The sequence below is a fragment of the Chelonoidis abingdonii genome, chromosome 3 (assembly GCF_003597395.2).
Source record: "Chelonoidis abingdonii isolate Lonesome George chromosome 3, CheloAbing_2.0, whole genome shotgun sequence".
Taxonomy (NCBI): Eukaryota; Metazoa; Chordata; order Testudines; family Testudinidae; genus Chelonoidis; species Chelonoidis abingdonii.
In genome coordinates, this window is record NC_133771.1 from 217,676,793 (window position 1) to 217,692,327 (window position 15,535).

Consider the following 15,535-nt stretch of genomic DNA (forward strand, 5'->3'; position numbering starts at 1 on the left):
AGGTAAGCATTTATTATCCCCGTTATAAGGGTAGGTAAAGTGAGGTACACAGAGATGTGAAGTGGCATGCCAGAGTTCTCATCACAGTGCAGCTTCTGAAAGCTTGCTGCAGTGCTGCCTCTCTAGCTCAGCTTGATGGTGCAATGAAAGAAGAAAGCAAGGAAAAGAGGAAGAAGGGGGTAAGCAACATATGTGACTTGGAGCCTCGTGCTGTGAGTACATTGCATCTCTCAAGCTAAGCAAGATTGGGCCTAGTTGTGACTCCAAGGGACTTGCTTCAGCACAGACGATATTCCTTGCTCTGTGTTGGTCACGTACCCATGCTTCCGTATGGTGCCGTGGGAGCATGGCACCTTTCTGATGTGATTCTAACTGTTTGTGGTCATTCTGGGTATGTCTACACTGCAAAAAAAGACCCATGGCAACGAGTCTGAGTGCAGGTCAACTGACTTAGCTTGTGGGGCTCATGCTGCATTGCTGAAATAGCAAGGTGGACATTGCCTCTTGGGCTGGAACCTGGGCTCTGAAACCTGGCATGGGTGTGCGTGAGTCTCAGAGCCTGAGCTCAAGCCTGAGCAGAAATACCTACATGGCTGTTTTTAGCCTCATGGCCTGAGTCCTGTGAGCCCGAGTCGGTTTACCTGGGCTCTGAAACTCACTGCCATGTTTTTTTTGCAGTGTAGATGTACCTTAAAGATCCTGTGACACTTATCAGAGGTGTTTGAGAGTTATTCCTAGTGCTCTGATTGGACTCCAGCTTTAGTTGTTCTGTTCCTCCAACTTCTCCCCGTCATTTCAGTTGAATACAGTGTTTGTTTTCATTTCCTATTTTAAACTGTGCAGCTGAGGAGCTCCCACCCTAAGAGTGGGCTAAGTGATCCCTGAATGTAGATTGTAGGACCTTTAGATAAAATGCAGAATATAAATTTGTCTTTAGATTATGCATCTGAAATATACAGGACCTTGAGGAAGTAGGAAATAATACTGGTTGGCAGCCTCTTCTTCCTGTATTAAATCCCACATGTAGCACAAGAGAAGGGTGTTACTCAGTAAAATATTATGATTTATATTACTGTGTCACTTGGGAGCCTCAATCATGGATCAGGACCTTAATGTGTTAGGCACTGTACAAGCACAGAACAAAAAAGACCCCTGCCCCAAGAAGCTTACTGTCTAACAATGCTATGTCACTGCGGCTGTAAACAAGAATTCTGAGAGATGTGTTTGCCTCTGGAAATGGAGCCATGTCAAGTGTCTTGCATGTGGTTTTCAATGGAGGTAGAGAAATGAAATGAATGTCAACAAAATTGTTGTTGCAGGTTCTCTGGACCCCAGAGGTGCTGATAAATGGCATACGCTTCTCCAGAACAAGCCCAGATGGTGAGGAAGGGTATCCTGGGGAACTAAAAGTCTGGGTGACCTACACACTCGATGGTGGGGAGCTAGCAATAAACTACCGAGCTCAAAGCAGCAGCACTACTCCTGTTAGCCTGACAAACCATGCCTACTTCAATCTAGCAGGCCAGGTAAGATGATAATCCTTGGTACTTCTTGTGCTTTGGAAGCATGGCTGAATTCATCTCACTCACCTAAATGCCTCGTAACTCTCTCATGAGCTGCGTTGTCCAGTGATCTTACTCTGCTTGCTATAACATCAGAGCAACTAACACTTTAATACATTGTGAGGGGAGGGGAACCGAGAGTCATGTGCAAGTTGGGGCAGGATGAGGGAGGGAGACGCTGGGGCTATTTGTGGTTTGGGTGGTCAGAAAAGCCCAGTGCAAGGGGGTTCTGGGCAATTAGGGACATGCCCTGCTCAGGGAAGTTAAGTTAGCACCAGGAGAAGCTACTGTGACTCTTTCAGTCTGTTTGGACTCCTAAGCAAGTGCAGAAGGGACTGCATACAGGATAGTGGCCTGTGATGTACAGAGCAGACTAGATGATCACCTGGTCTTTTCTGGCCTTAAGTTCCCTGACTCTGAGAGAAAATGAAGCTTGTTGGGGTCATGACCACTCATGGCTTTTGGGAAAATGGCTCTTTTCTACTCTCCATTGTTTCTGGGCCAGGAGACCCAGAACAACCCAACCAGCTAACAAAGCGTTAAATAACTTCTGCTTCAGTGATGCAAGTGTATCCCAGTGTCATAGGTACTTCACTTTGTGCTGACACGTCCCTTGGTCTGACCTCATTCTACTAGAGCCTAGAGCCCCAGCTGAGATCAGGGCCCCACACTAGGAGCTGTAGGCAAATGTAGTGAGAGAATCCTGGCTCACAGTCTAACTAGACAAGACAGAAAACAGCTGGAAGGAGAGAAAAACAAAGGCATAGAAAGGGAAAGTGAATTGTCTAAGGTCACCCAACAAGTCTACAGCTGAGCTGAGAGTAGAGCTCATGTCTCTTGAGTCACCGTACCCTGCCATGTGGACACTGCTTCTCAGTTACATTTTGCTCTCATTACATTTATAATCAGGCATGAAGGCAAAGGTATAGAAAATAATTCTCCCAATACTGCTGTGCAGTGAGGATTGCGTCTGATAGCATTGTTACATTCTTACACTTAGATAACAAGGCTCTTTGAAACATGCTAGATAGAAAGAGAGATTTTAGAATTTCTGTGTAATTTAACTATATCAATGCCATTGTTTTAACAACTGCAGTGTATCATCAGTGTATAGTTAATTGGTTAATGATAAGGCCAAGTAAACAAATATAATTTCAGCATAAGCACATTTTATGGAGCAAACATAACACCTGCAGTGTGTATGCGTCTGTGTGAGAAGTTGTTACCTTGATTAGAAAGTGACACACACATTTAAGGGCTTGATCTTGCTCCTATTTCAGTCGGGGAAGAGGGAGTTTGCAGGTTGCTATTTGCTTCAGTGGAAGGAGGATCAGACCCATACTTACACAGAACACCAACCACAAGAGAAGAAAACCTTCCTTCTCCATCCCAGAAGGACTTTTGCCCTCTAGAACAAAGACTTCCAACCACAGCATGCAGCATTTGTGACCCTGACACCTTCTGATCTACTTTAGTGCCAAAGTGGCTTGTAGCTTTTGTTGGGTTACACTTTAGTATTGCTCTTTTGATGATTTGTAAAAGCTTATTTAGGCACTTTAGTTTTTTTGTTTTTTTTTTAGTTTTTGTTGCTAAACAAATGTTATTTACATACTGAAATAGATGGTTTGTAAAACCTAGACAGAATGTGCTTTATTTGTTCATGAAAGATAGCTGGGCTGTTATGGAATTTAGGGGGTAAGACTTGGAAAGTGTACTGAACCCCCTTCACTGTGAAAGCTAGAAAATATTGACTTTTTTGAGAAAGAGATATTGACCAATAGCCAATGGCAATATCAATGGTAAAAAAAACATTTTGCTTTGGGATTTACAGATTTAATTGGGTTAGACATTTTAGATACAACAGCTGCACAAGCTAGAGTTACTTGATTTAATTTTTGATAATTAATAGTAAGATGCCATGACCCATTTGGTTTTTGTAATGGCCAAATTAGAGAACTGCATACTGAAAAACACTTCTGGATGATTTTTTGTTACAGCAAAGATTTAATGGTTTCGGCATTATGAGGAATGGCCTGATTTGGAAAAAGATTTGGGGGATTTTTTTTTCAATTTTAACAGTTACTTTTATTTTTTTACACTTATGCTTTTGTTTAGCAAAATCATTAATATCTTTAACCACAATTGCCTGCATCTTAGCCTTTTTTTTTTTTTTTAATTTTGCAATTTTTTTAGGGTACAAACACAGAACAAAAAAAACAGTGTTTGTACCAGAAAGCTTTCAGTCAAAGACCCAGATCCTCAAAAAAAATCAGTGGGAGTTAGGTGCCTAAATACTTCTGAGAATCTGACCCCAAGAAAGTGTCTATCTTAGGTTCTATATGGTACCTTCCCTAGTAACTTCCCTCCGTGCACTAGGGGAGAAAGCAATAAGGAAGTGCAGGACAGACAGACAGAGAGGAGTGCTGTGGGTGTGGAAATTTCTGGCTCAGTACAGTTGGCAAGCTTTTCAGTATGTCCACTGTACCAGGACATAAAAGCTGTCATTCTGACAAATATTCTGTTCTTGACTGTGTATAGAGCATTGATAAGGCTGTGAGTGTAATGAGCAGTGGAGTGGGATTAAAACCTTGGGATTGTGAGGGTTGCTTTTGCCTGTCTCTGCTTACTGGGTAATGTGGAGACTGTGCCAGTTGTAGGGAAGCTCAAAGTCACTAACGTTTGAACGCTGCAATCCAGTAACATGGGTTCTGCTGGAGTTTGTGGTCAGTGTCCATGTGGTTTGATAACTACCGGTGGAAAACACCCTGCACAGGTACCTGGATGCATGTAAGGGGTACAGTGTAAGTGTAAACATTTCTTTCATTGTCTCCTAGGGATCACATGATATCTACAACCATATGGTCTCCATAGAAGCAGACTCTTACTTGCCTGTGAATGACACCCTGATCCCTACTGGTTGGTGACCATGAGAATTGCATTTGTTTGTGGGGAGGGGATTTCATAGCTCAGCGGGAGCAGGATTGGCTCTAAGGTGAGGAAAGTCATTCTTAAACATAAGTGAAGTTTCTTATTCCATTAGGTAATGGTTTGATCCTTCTGTTAGCACGAAAGGGGGTCCAAAGCCACATAATAATAGCTCTCCTTGGGTGAGGCAGCTCCGCAGTTTGCACAGAACTGACCCTTGTCTCACCCAAACATAGTTGGAGAAGGATTCCCTAAGCCCTGGTGTGACTGATTGCTTTGGTCTTGTAGCCCCCATTTTGGTGCTGGTACCTGCTCCACGGTTAACTGAGGTTCAACAGATGAGCCTGATATTTGGCCTCCATTTAAAATCCCCCCAAAAGCTCCATGTGTCTCCACACTGAGAGGTTATATCTGGGTCCCATCTGGGATCCTTCCATCAAATTTGAAGGGATCAGTGACATTCTAAAAGTCTAACACTTTTTGCCATGTATGGCACAGAGAGGGCTCTTTGACCTCATGTATATGCCAGCTAGTGAGTCACATGTCCTCCGTGCAGCGACACACTAGCTCTGTGTCTAAAGAGCTCATGTGCCTAGGCTATACAAAGAGCACTTGGTGAGGTAACACATCATCCTGCTTTGTTTCAGAGATGTGGGTGTGAAACGAATTACATAGCCATGTGTTCTGAGATGGACATTTTCCATGTGTCACATGCAAGGAAGAAAGTTGAGAGGTTGCTTTCACCACAGGAGCAGAGTTGAGGGGATTTGTCTGCCTTAACTGTGAATTTCTCTCCTTTCAGAGGTTTGACTATTTTGGGAACTCAATTCAGAACTTCCTGGGTTTCTATCTTTTTTAAATCTGGCACCCTTGAAAGGTGATTTACATTCAAACCACTGATAGGTTCCTGCAACTTTCCTCAGTGGATAAAGCACAGTGTGAGTAGCCACAGGCTGAGTCACCACTCTGGGCATGTGGTGAGCATTCCCACATGGGGCAAATAAATGTGGTAATTAACTAGTAAACGAGGTGGGTGATTCAGCTTGTCATCAGAGGACAGTTACTGGAGAGACAGGAATGGGAAGGCTGGAAGGAAGGGCCAGAGAAGCCCAGGATCTCTTCCCCCATCATGTGTCTCTGGAGAAGGGAGAAGCCTCATGTGGGGAACACACCTTGTAAATAAGGCATACGGGGTTGAACTTGCCATGAGTGTGTGTGAGGACTGTTTGCAGAGAGGAATCCAGGGTGAGGGACTTCACTCTGCTACACATAGGTATGAGTAACTTCATCCAGTCATCTCGGGGCATCATGGGTCTCCATACTTCCATGGTGTAAAGGAGTGGGGAGAGAAAGCCAGGGAAACCCTTTCTGCCTATGGTTTTTGGTGTCTGCGGGTACCTGTGAGTATGTCTGTGTTGCAGCTGGAAGCGAGACCCTAGCCTGGGCAGACTGACTTGCACTAGCAGGCTAAAAGCAGTTGTGCGGACATTGCAGTTCTGGCAGAGGCTCAGGTTCGGTGCCCTCCTAGGCTTGAGCTTAGGTGCCCAGTCCAAGTCTCAACCTAAGCCATAGTGCCAAAGTCTCACAGCTGTTTTGAGCGCACTAGCCCAAACCACGCTAGCGCAAGTCTGTCTCTCTATCCTGTGAGACTTGCTTCCAGCTGGCTCTCATGTCCTTCTCCCCCCGTTATCCCCACCTCCTTCCTCCAGCCTAGCTGCTTGTGCTGTTGCCAGCTGAGCAGCTCCTAGTGCTAGGACCTGGTTCCTTTTCCCCTTTCCTTCTTCTTGCAATGTCTGGCTTACTCATGCTTGTCTAGCAAAGTTTTCCACATGATCTTGAGGTCCTTCTATTCCCATAAACTGTGCCTGGATAATCAGTCCCTCAAAGCCTGATCATATTACATTATGGGAATCCCAGGTACTGTCTGATTGCTTTGTTTCATATGTGATGGGTCAGATCCTCAACTAGCATAAATCAGCATAACTCGATTGTTGTCTCACTGGGGCTGCACCAATTGACACCAGCTGAGGAGCCGGCCTGGTAACTTGTATTATGAATGACTGTCTTGGTGCTGAGCAAATTAATTTTTTCAAAAAGGAATGAATCAAATGCTGAAAAGTTTGAATCGGTCCCAAATCAATTTTAAAACTAAAGGTAAAATGTTTTAGCAGCCCAGGTGCCTCTGAAGTGTCAGGTGCCACAGCAGGGAGAGAAGAATGTGTGGTGTTTTTCTCCTTAAATTGTTGCTGCCAGCCAGGACCGTTGAGGGGGGTGGGGAATTGCCCAGGGGCTCAAGTGATTTAAAAGGGCCCATGGCAGATGCAGCAGCGGTGGCTGGGAGCTCCAGGCCCTTTTAAATCATCCAGGCAGGCTGCAGGGCTCCTAGGCATGCGCGGGGTCGTACCAGCAACGGTGAAGGCAGCAGGGTGGACATGTGGAAGCCCTGGCCATGCCCATTGCCTGGAATTGCTGTCGGTGGGCGTGCTGCCAGCAAAGCACTGGCAGCTAAACCTCAACGGAGGGCTCTGGTGGTTTCCCTGTCTAATCTCAGAGACACTTAAATACAATGAGTGCTGGTGGGTGATGGTCACACACTGTCTAGATAACTGTGTACAACAGAGGAAAGGCGAATCCTTTAACGTTTTTGGCGAGATCTTTCCCCGTGTGGAAGTCTTCCTGTTCCAGAGTTTCACCGTCAGTCTGTTGATTTCAGCAGAGTTGTGCTGAAGTGAATTGGAGTTGAGCCAGGCCCCATTTTTCTAGGCCTTAGGGTTTTTGTTGCAAGCATAAACACCCGACTTGAGTGTAAGCCATGCTGCAGCTTTCCCCCGTGAGGATGCACCCATCTCTGGTGCACAGTTAGGCCTGCAGCGGGTGTACCACTTAACCTGGCTAGGGGCAGCAGCATGGAGAAGGAGTTGCAAAGGCCCTGACTGAGTGGTCCAGGCTCCTTGCTCCTCTTGGTTGAAGGAGAGAGGGAGTTAAATTTACTGGATTCTCTGTGCCTGTGTTGTCTTCACTTGACACCAGCTGAGGCCAGACCTAGAGCACTCCTGCTGTACCAGCTGCTCCCCAGACTCGCCTTATACCCGCCTGCCACCCAGCAGCAGAGGCCCCTTCCCAAGACCTAGGATGGGCAGGAGCCAAAGATCCCAGCAGTCCTAGTAGAACACCAGTGCCTCCCTAGGGACTGGGGAGCTGGCGCTGTTTGAGAGCACCGAGGAGCAGAGGGAAGGCCCCTTCCCAGCTAGGGCAGAGATGGCTACTCCCACACTGAAGAGCTAACCGTTTTGGGTGGGTGGGGGGAAGCAGAAAACTGGTGCAGCTAAGGTGGAAGAGACCAGAGAACTTATGAGCTGGAGGTGGGAGGAAATGGAGGGGGCACAGCGTTATGGGCATGTGGGGGATGAATGAGGGAAAGTTGGGGTGTCTGACATGCAGGGAGGGGTGAGCAGTGATGGAATGGGAGGGTGGCGTGAGAGTGTCACTTGTGGGAGAGAGTGAGTTCCTGATGTTAACAATATGTGAGAGAATGGGAGAAAGTTTGGGGTGAAGTGTGTCTGTGTCCCCCTGTCTCTGCCCAGGGGTCTGACAGATGTATGTGTGTCCCTCTGTCCACACAGGGGTCTGACAAGTGTGCGTGCATGTGTGTGTGTCCATCCCTCTGTCCACCCAGGGGTCTGATGTGTGTGTGTGTGTGTGTCCCCTTTGCCCACCGAAGGATTTGATGGATGTGTGTGTCCCTCTGTCCACCTGGTGGTCTGAAGGGTGTGTCTATGTGTCTGTCCAGGAGTGTGTGTCTATGTCTGTATGAGTGTGCAGGGTGGGAGGGCTGTGTGCGTTAGTGTTTCTGGTAAGCCTCGGCTAGCAAAATTTTACTGGAGCTAGTAGGTTTTATTTCCTTGACGTTTTTGCAAGTCTGTATTACCATATGCCTTCCGGCTCCGCTGTGGGCAAGTCATATTGGTTTGCACTTGGGAGCAGGGGTGTGAGTAGGTCTAGGTGAATCTGCACTGTTACTCCTCATGCATCTTCGCCAAATCCAGGACCCAATTCAGCAAGAGACTGTATGTAGGCACATCAGTATTCCCCTGGGCTTCAGAATGCAAAATGGCAAAAGATGACTGCAGTGGGACTGATGACATGCTTAGAGTTAAGCCCATGCTAAGTACAAGGCACTTGCCTTGCTGAATTGGGACCTTAGTGTAGTGTTTCAGTGGATGCTCATGTACTTTTAGTAACATCTGTTCTTGAAAGTTAGCAATTACCTGGCTGGTTATTTAAGTTTTTAATTGTGCCTTGGCTTGATATTCTTGTTTTCTGTATCTATTTGCCTTTTAACGTTTTGGATAAATGAATCCATTAAGGCAAAAAGATAGATGGATATTCTGTGCTTAGTGGGTTAAGCGGAGGTTGTGTATATTTTAAAAACCATTTTGTGTGGGACTGTCTCTTTTTTTAGCATAAGTAGACACCTGAATAAAACAGCTTCTCTTTTTAAAGTGATTCTTCCTCCACTCTAATGTATTGAGTAGAATTCTACAGTTAGATCGGATCGAAAGCCACAAAAATGCATGACTTGTAAGATAAAGAGTGATTCTGAGCATTTGCAAAGAAGAACTGGTGCAGAGCAACTGATGAGTTCAAAGTGAGTAGATCCGAAAGGTCAAGGCTGTCGGCAGCGAAGTGAGGCTGTGACTGCTGATGTGAGAAGAGAAATGTCCCCAAACCGAGATTTCAGAGCAACAAAAAGATTAACTGTTTGATGGGAAGTTTGTCGTTTCATTCAAAGTTACCCGCACTGGCGATAAATCCAAGCAAATAAAAACCTGTCAATTGCCAGGAAAATAGTTCAAACAAAACTTGATCACAGACGGCAGCACTGTGCCAGAGAACCGATGGCTGTGATCCGTGGCCCTGATCTCCTGCTACTTGTCACTTACACCTATGCTTCCAAATCTGGCAAGCAGCATGTGGCACCGGCTGTGTTGCATAATTTCCTATTGTCAAGGACTGCTGAGTGGAAGAAGAGTCATTTTAAAGAGAGAAACTGTTTTACTCAGGTGTCTACTTGTGCTAAAAAAAACCCCACAGCTCCACACAAAATGGTCTTAAAGGTATGCACAACCTCCACCTCACCCACCAAACACAGAATATCCATCTAGTATTTTTGTCAGCATTTGACACCTGCTCTGTAGTGTTGTTTCCTATTGTAAAGGTGTGTGCAGGGAGTGGGGAATGATGGCCCGTGTGACTGTGAAGAAGGGGATGATTTTCAAAGGGCAGCTAGGCACCGAACTCCCATCTGTGCCACTGAAAATCTCCCCATAACTTATAACTCTTTTTGGTAATGAGTTTGAATGCTTTGGGCTCAAACAATTCTTAAGATCCACTAGAAGTGAAGAGATCACACTCTGTGACCTTGTCTCATAGACTCATAGGTCAGAAGGGACCAATATGATCATCTAGTCTGACCTTCTGCACAAAACAGGCCACAGAACCCTACCCATCCACTTTTATAACAACCCCTAACCCATGACTGAGTTATTGAAGTCCTCAAAATTGTGGTTCGAAGACCTCAAGCTGCAGAGAATCCACCTCTCTACAGGCTTTATTATTTAGCATATCAGGTCACTACTACATTCCTCTCTAGCTTCTCTCTACGTCTTCCATTCGCATTTATTTATCGATATGTTTCCAGGGATCACCTATTTATGTGCTGAAGTGTGTGTGTTAGGGCTTCTAAAGAGTGATTATGTGGGTATGTTCTTCTACACTTTACTTACCAATTGTCACGTGTTATAGTACTTAAATACTAATAATGTAAGAGTATGGTAGGCTTGATGGGGTACGGAGTGCATGCTGGAGCCACCTGGTTTGATCTGCCATGAGTAGCCTGCTCTGTACTCTGAATGCAGCACATGAGACATGTTTAATTCCACCCACAGTCCTGGTGGAATTTGGTCTGTTATTCTCCCTACACCTTTCCTTGGTTACATAGCCCTTGGCAGTGTTCGTTGCTATGTGGGTATAAATCTTGATGTGCAGAACAAACCCATTCAGAAGTTTCTTGTTAATTTCTGAGGGTTTGATGATGCCTGTAAGGTCCAGTCTTGTGACCCAGAGTTCCGTGGTCCTCCAGAGGGTGAGGGGTGCATAAACTGCTGTATCTCTTTAAGGAGTGCATGTAAGGAGTGCTCCCCACATGGCTAGCCATCTCTGCTGTTTGGTAGTTAGGGATGGAGTCACAGCTCTGCCCACTGCCTGCCTCTCTGGTGGGAGCCCCTTCTCAGCAGCCTCTGCACTACGTGATCACATAAGGCCACAGTCTAGCAGCTGATAGTGATTTATAGCAAAGCCAAGTGATCCGCAATAGACATCGCCTCACTGAAGCAGTCGGTGACACCACACAGCCACGTGTGCAGATCCGGCTCTATTCATAGCTAGCTTATGACTTGTGCACCAATGGTGCTTGAGGGTAAACCATGAGGTGTCGTCAGGAGATGGGGAAATGCTGGTGATTGTGTGACCGAGAGTACTGCACAATACCAGCATGTTCATGAAAATGCTGGGTGCTGGGAAACTCAACCACAGAGAAAATATGAAGTTAGATCCTGAGTCATCCTAAATAATGTTATGTTTCTAAAATAACTAGCTGCAGTTGGAGGTGGCACTGATCCAGCCTTGGCCCTCATCCGTTTGCCCCAATCAGCTAATCACTGTGTGTGTTCTGCATAGCAATAAGGAGATGGAGGAAATCAGTGGCAGCAAAGGTCAGTTTGTGCTCACCATTGGAGTGACAAATGTCTAGCAGCTCTTTGAGAACCATGGGCCAGATCCTGAGGGCCAGCTAAGCTGTTCAGGACACAGAGGGAGTGGGGAAAGGTGGCTGTAGGCAACATCCCTTTTGCCCTAATCCTGGGGCTGTGAGGTTCTGCAGGACAGGACAGGAACCTGGGTCTGCAAGAGGGCAGATGCATACCCGCAGCAATGGTAGGGCTGCATGCATTCCTGTATAGACCCTGTAGAAATAAATACCACAAGAAGTACTGCCTCAGGAGGAGGAGACCAGGAAGTGTCTGTACAACAAGATGGACTCCCCTGTTGGCTGTAAAGATGGACATTCTTCTTGGATTGCTCTGGGACTCCAGTACTGACTTTCAGAGCTGTTCCTAGCCTCTGATTGCCACTGCTCTGACCACTAGGTATGACTGCCCAAGCCTCAGTCATGACTGACTGACTGGCTAGGCAGTAGTTTGTCTCTGGTAGAATTTACATCAATCTTAGGTCTGCTCTAAATTATGCCAGCAATAATGTTCCCATAGGGACTGTTCTACCAAGGATCACCAGAGTCCAAGATGCTTCTGGCCCACCCCCGTGCCTAAGGGGATGCTGGAACAGGTAGGCAGAGCTGGCTACACCTACTTTATATGCTACACAGGGACTCTCCTACAGTAGGGTAATCTACCCATAAGGGGAGCTTTCTAATTTTCCTGTCTGAGAAGCACCAATCAGTTGGACGGGGGCCTGAAGATCTGCTGTGTCTACGCTAAAAAGCTCAGATCATAGGGCCTCAATGTTCATCCTCTTCTCTTTCCTTTCAGTAGAAGTTTAAATCACAGCTTGGTCTCAGTTATCTTTCCAGCCTGCTTTAGGAGATCATTGTCTCTTGTTCCAAACCATTTGTCGTCTGGTTTGCCATGTGGTGGAGGCATGTTAGGCTGCCATGATGCAGGACACCCAGCTACAGAAGCTCTCTGAAGCAGTGGAGAGAAGGGATGTGGAGGAAGTGGTTGTGGGATATGACTAAGAAAACTTGCAGTGAGTGGGCTTGTATCAGCTTCGGTGCACGAGAACTGAGCATGGTTCACACAGGCACAAGTCAGGAGGTGCAGGGCTTAGACGGCTTGCAGCAGCTACTCCTGCTGGAAAGGCAAGAGCTGACAGTGGTGGAATTGAGCAGGGTGGTTAGAGGATGTGGCACTTGAGGCTTATGGGGATTGGCCTGGAGATTATCCTTAATTTACAGCTGGGGAGAGACACAGAGAGGAAGTGGTTGCCCGAGGTCACCCTGCCTCTTGTGACTGTGGGAGAAGGGAAAGAGACACCACAAATAACACCAATAGCCCTTTGCGTTGGGAACTGGCTGTCACGGAGGTCTAGCAAGCTGTTAAGGCTGTAAACCTCACACCTCTCCTTGTTTTGTTGTCTCTTTAATCTGAGCTAAAGGGGCCCAGACTGAATGCATGTTTGCACTTTGTGGGAAAACATGCAGACTCTCAATATATCAGTCACTGGTTCGCTGGAGATCCCAGACCTTATAGCATGGCAGGCTTAGCCTCCAGGGAAGTGAAGGAGGGAACTGCTCACTTAGTGCATAGGCCTTTTCCCTTCTGACTGAGGGCCTGATCCAAGCCCCACTGAAGTGTGTGGGAAGACTCCCATTGAATTCAATAGGCTTTAGATGCGGCCCTGACACTGAGCAGCATGATATGAAGTAGAAAGGCCCAGAGAAAGGGAGCAGTTTGTCGTCTTCTAGCGCTGGAAGGAAGTTCTTGTGCTGCAGAGTTGTCACGAGTTTGCTCATCTGAGAAGAGAAAGCTCACTGTGGTTACTGGGATCATAGCCACCTTAGAGGGAGGCAGTGTGAGCAAAGGGACAAAATGCAAGTTTCAGCATAGAGCTTTTTGATGGTTCCCATAGACCTGTGACATCGAAGCAGCTCTGGGTCTGAGGGGGTGCAGCATTTTCTACTGGGATCCCCACCAAAGCAGAATTTCCCACTGTAGTGCAGAGCGTAAAACAACACTGGGGTAAAGACAGACCAGACTCGCAGTGCTCCGAATGTGAAATAACACCAGTGAGGTCAATGGCATTACACCTGGGGGAGTGGGTGGAGAATCAGGCCCTCACTTTCAGAAGGTTATCTCCCTAAGGCTAGAGCATTTGAAAAGTGGCTACTGATTTTGCATGTCTCAGTTTTTGGGTACCCAATCTGAGATCTTGGGGCTCAAACTTTCAGAGGGTCTGTCCCCCTACAACTCCTGTCAAAGTTAATGGAAGCCTGTGGGTACTCAGCGCCTTGGAAAAAACAGCCCCAGGTATCACAAGCTGGGTTCCCAAAGTCTGAGGCATCCTGAAATTAGTGCACTGATTTGAAAGTGTTGGACTAAACAGTTACCAGAAGCTCTTGTTGGCTTTGCTGTTCAGATCTTTTCCAGTAGGGCTTGGGGCCCAATTCACTCTTACAGGTGCTATTGATAAAAATGTAGGACTCTATTCAATGGCAATAGAGATGTTTCACTGAGCACTGGATCATCCCGTTAGTTAGGTAGCGATGCATGCACACTGAATCTGCACCGTGTGAAACCAGTGCAACAGGGTCATGAGAACAGCTTTGTTATTGAACACGGCTCACTCCTAAAAGGCATGTCTCTGAGTCAGCCCTGGAAGTTTTTATATCAAATTTGCCTTGTTTTGAAGCAAAATGACTTGATTCTGAGCGTCAGTGTGTGTTTGCGGTACCAGGAGGAGGAAGGAGGAAGTAGATGTTCCATCCGCTTAATTATTTTACTGTTGACTGAGTTTAGAAAAATCCCACATGCTCTTCCTTAGTGCGAGCAGCGCTTTGTTTGTTGAGAGAGCCGACTGCTGTTTTCAGTAAGCAGTTCTAAAATTGTTGTTTCTTAGAGCTTCTATCTAGAGAAACCACATACAGCAGTCGCCTTGTTGAAGCAGGTGTCCTTGCATGTTAGCATCTTTCTACTTCTTCCAGGGGTGTTGCTCTATGGGCCTTCTGTGATAACAAAAGAAAATTGCAGAACATCAGACCATGCCTTGGTGGGTTTACTCTAGAAGTGTGGGGAGCTGGATAATGTTGTGTGCACTTCATGCTGACTTGCTGCCTCATGTCTTAACTCATGCTGCCTCATGTTTTAAATCCCGTCTGCTATCATCAGGGAATATAAACAGGGAGTTAGGGTGGGGAAACAATTTACACTCTGTCTGAAAGGCTGCAACATAATGCGACTTTATTTCTTAGAATCCAGAAATGTAACACACACACACCAAATGGAGCGAGAGACAAAGCAGGCTGCTCCCTCAGGCAGAGAAGCACAGTTCATCCTACTTTAGGCTGGGTCACTGCATACTGACTGCTGAAGACCCAGATGGCACACTTCCCTCTGAGCCCCCTAACATGCCAGTAAGACCAAGAAACCTCCTGGAACCTAAAGTAATCGCTTGTAATTTCGATATCATTTTCAGTACCCTAGCCCTAGGGGAGTAGGGAGTTGTCCTGGTTGTTCTGAGCTTCTGCAGAATGTCAGCCTTCACATAAAAGGAAGAGTAGGTTTATAGCCTTTAGGGTTGTGAAGGAAACTTGATAAATCTGAACTGAGTGTAACCAGTGTTGTATTGATCAGGGGTTGTGACCATCTCTCTGGCCAGGGGGTTGCATTGTGTATGTCTGCCTAGAGTGTGGGGGTGTGAGGATGAGTGAGAGTGCCTCCATTTATCCAGGGGTGTGAAATGGGTATAGGTATGTCTCTCCATCCACAGTGGTGGTGAGGAGGGGTTGGTGTGTTCATCCTGGGGTTTGAGAGGGTGCAGGTAAAAAGACGAAGATTCCCTCTCCTCTCTTTAAGTGAATGAAAATGGGTGAAGTTAGTGAGCTCCCAGGAGAAGATTTCCCTCTCAAGAATAAACCTGGATCAGTTGAGTTTTTGCTGGGAGTTTCTGCAAGATACCCTAGAGAACAGTCCACTGATCTCCCCTGCCGAGCTGTAGATGCAGCAGCTCCTTCCTCAGCCATGCACACTGCTACGTGGGCCAAAATTTATAGTGGCACAGCTAGATCGGTTAGAAGTGTGAAAGACACTATTGCAGGCACAGAAGAATGCCCAAGGCGAGCAACAGTGGTCCGTGCCCGGAGTGCTTAGCGCCAATAAACACACCGAGGTGGAGAAGCAAAACACAAGTTTATTTGGGATCCCAAAGCGGTGCTGGGAGACTTAGTACACCTCAGATCCAGCCCAGCTAAAACAAGC

General features: G+C 46.4%; 1 protein-coding gene across 5 annotated transcripts in view; it reads left to right on the forward strand.

Moving 5' to 3' along the window:
- Window positions 1–15,535, forward strand: part of GALM (galactose mutarotase) — a 79,175-nt gene that overhangs the window by 45,848 nt on the left and 17,792 nt on the right. For all 5 annotated transcript variants that reach the window (XM_075064553.1, XM_075064554.1, XM_032779214.2 and 2 more), the window contains 2 exons: window positions 1,320–1,526; window positions 4,397–4,478. In XM_075064553.1, coding sequence (XP_074920654.1) covers window positions 1,320–1,526; window positions 4,397–4,478 — 289 coding nt within the window. The remainder of the gene's footprint in view (window positions 1–1,319; window positions 1,527–4,396; window positions 4,479–15,535) is intronic.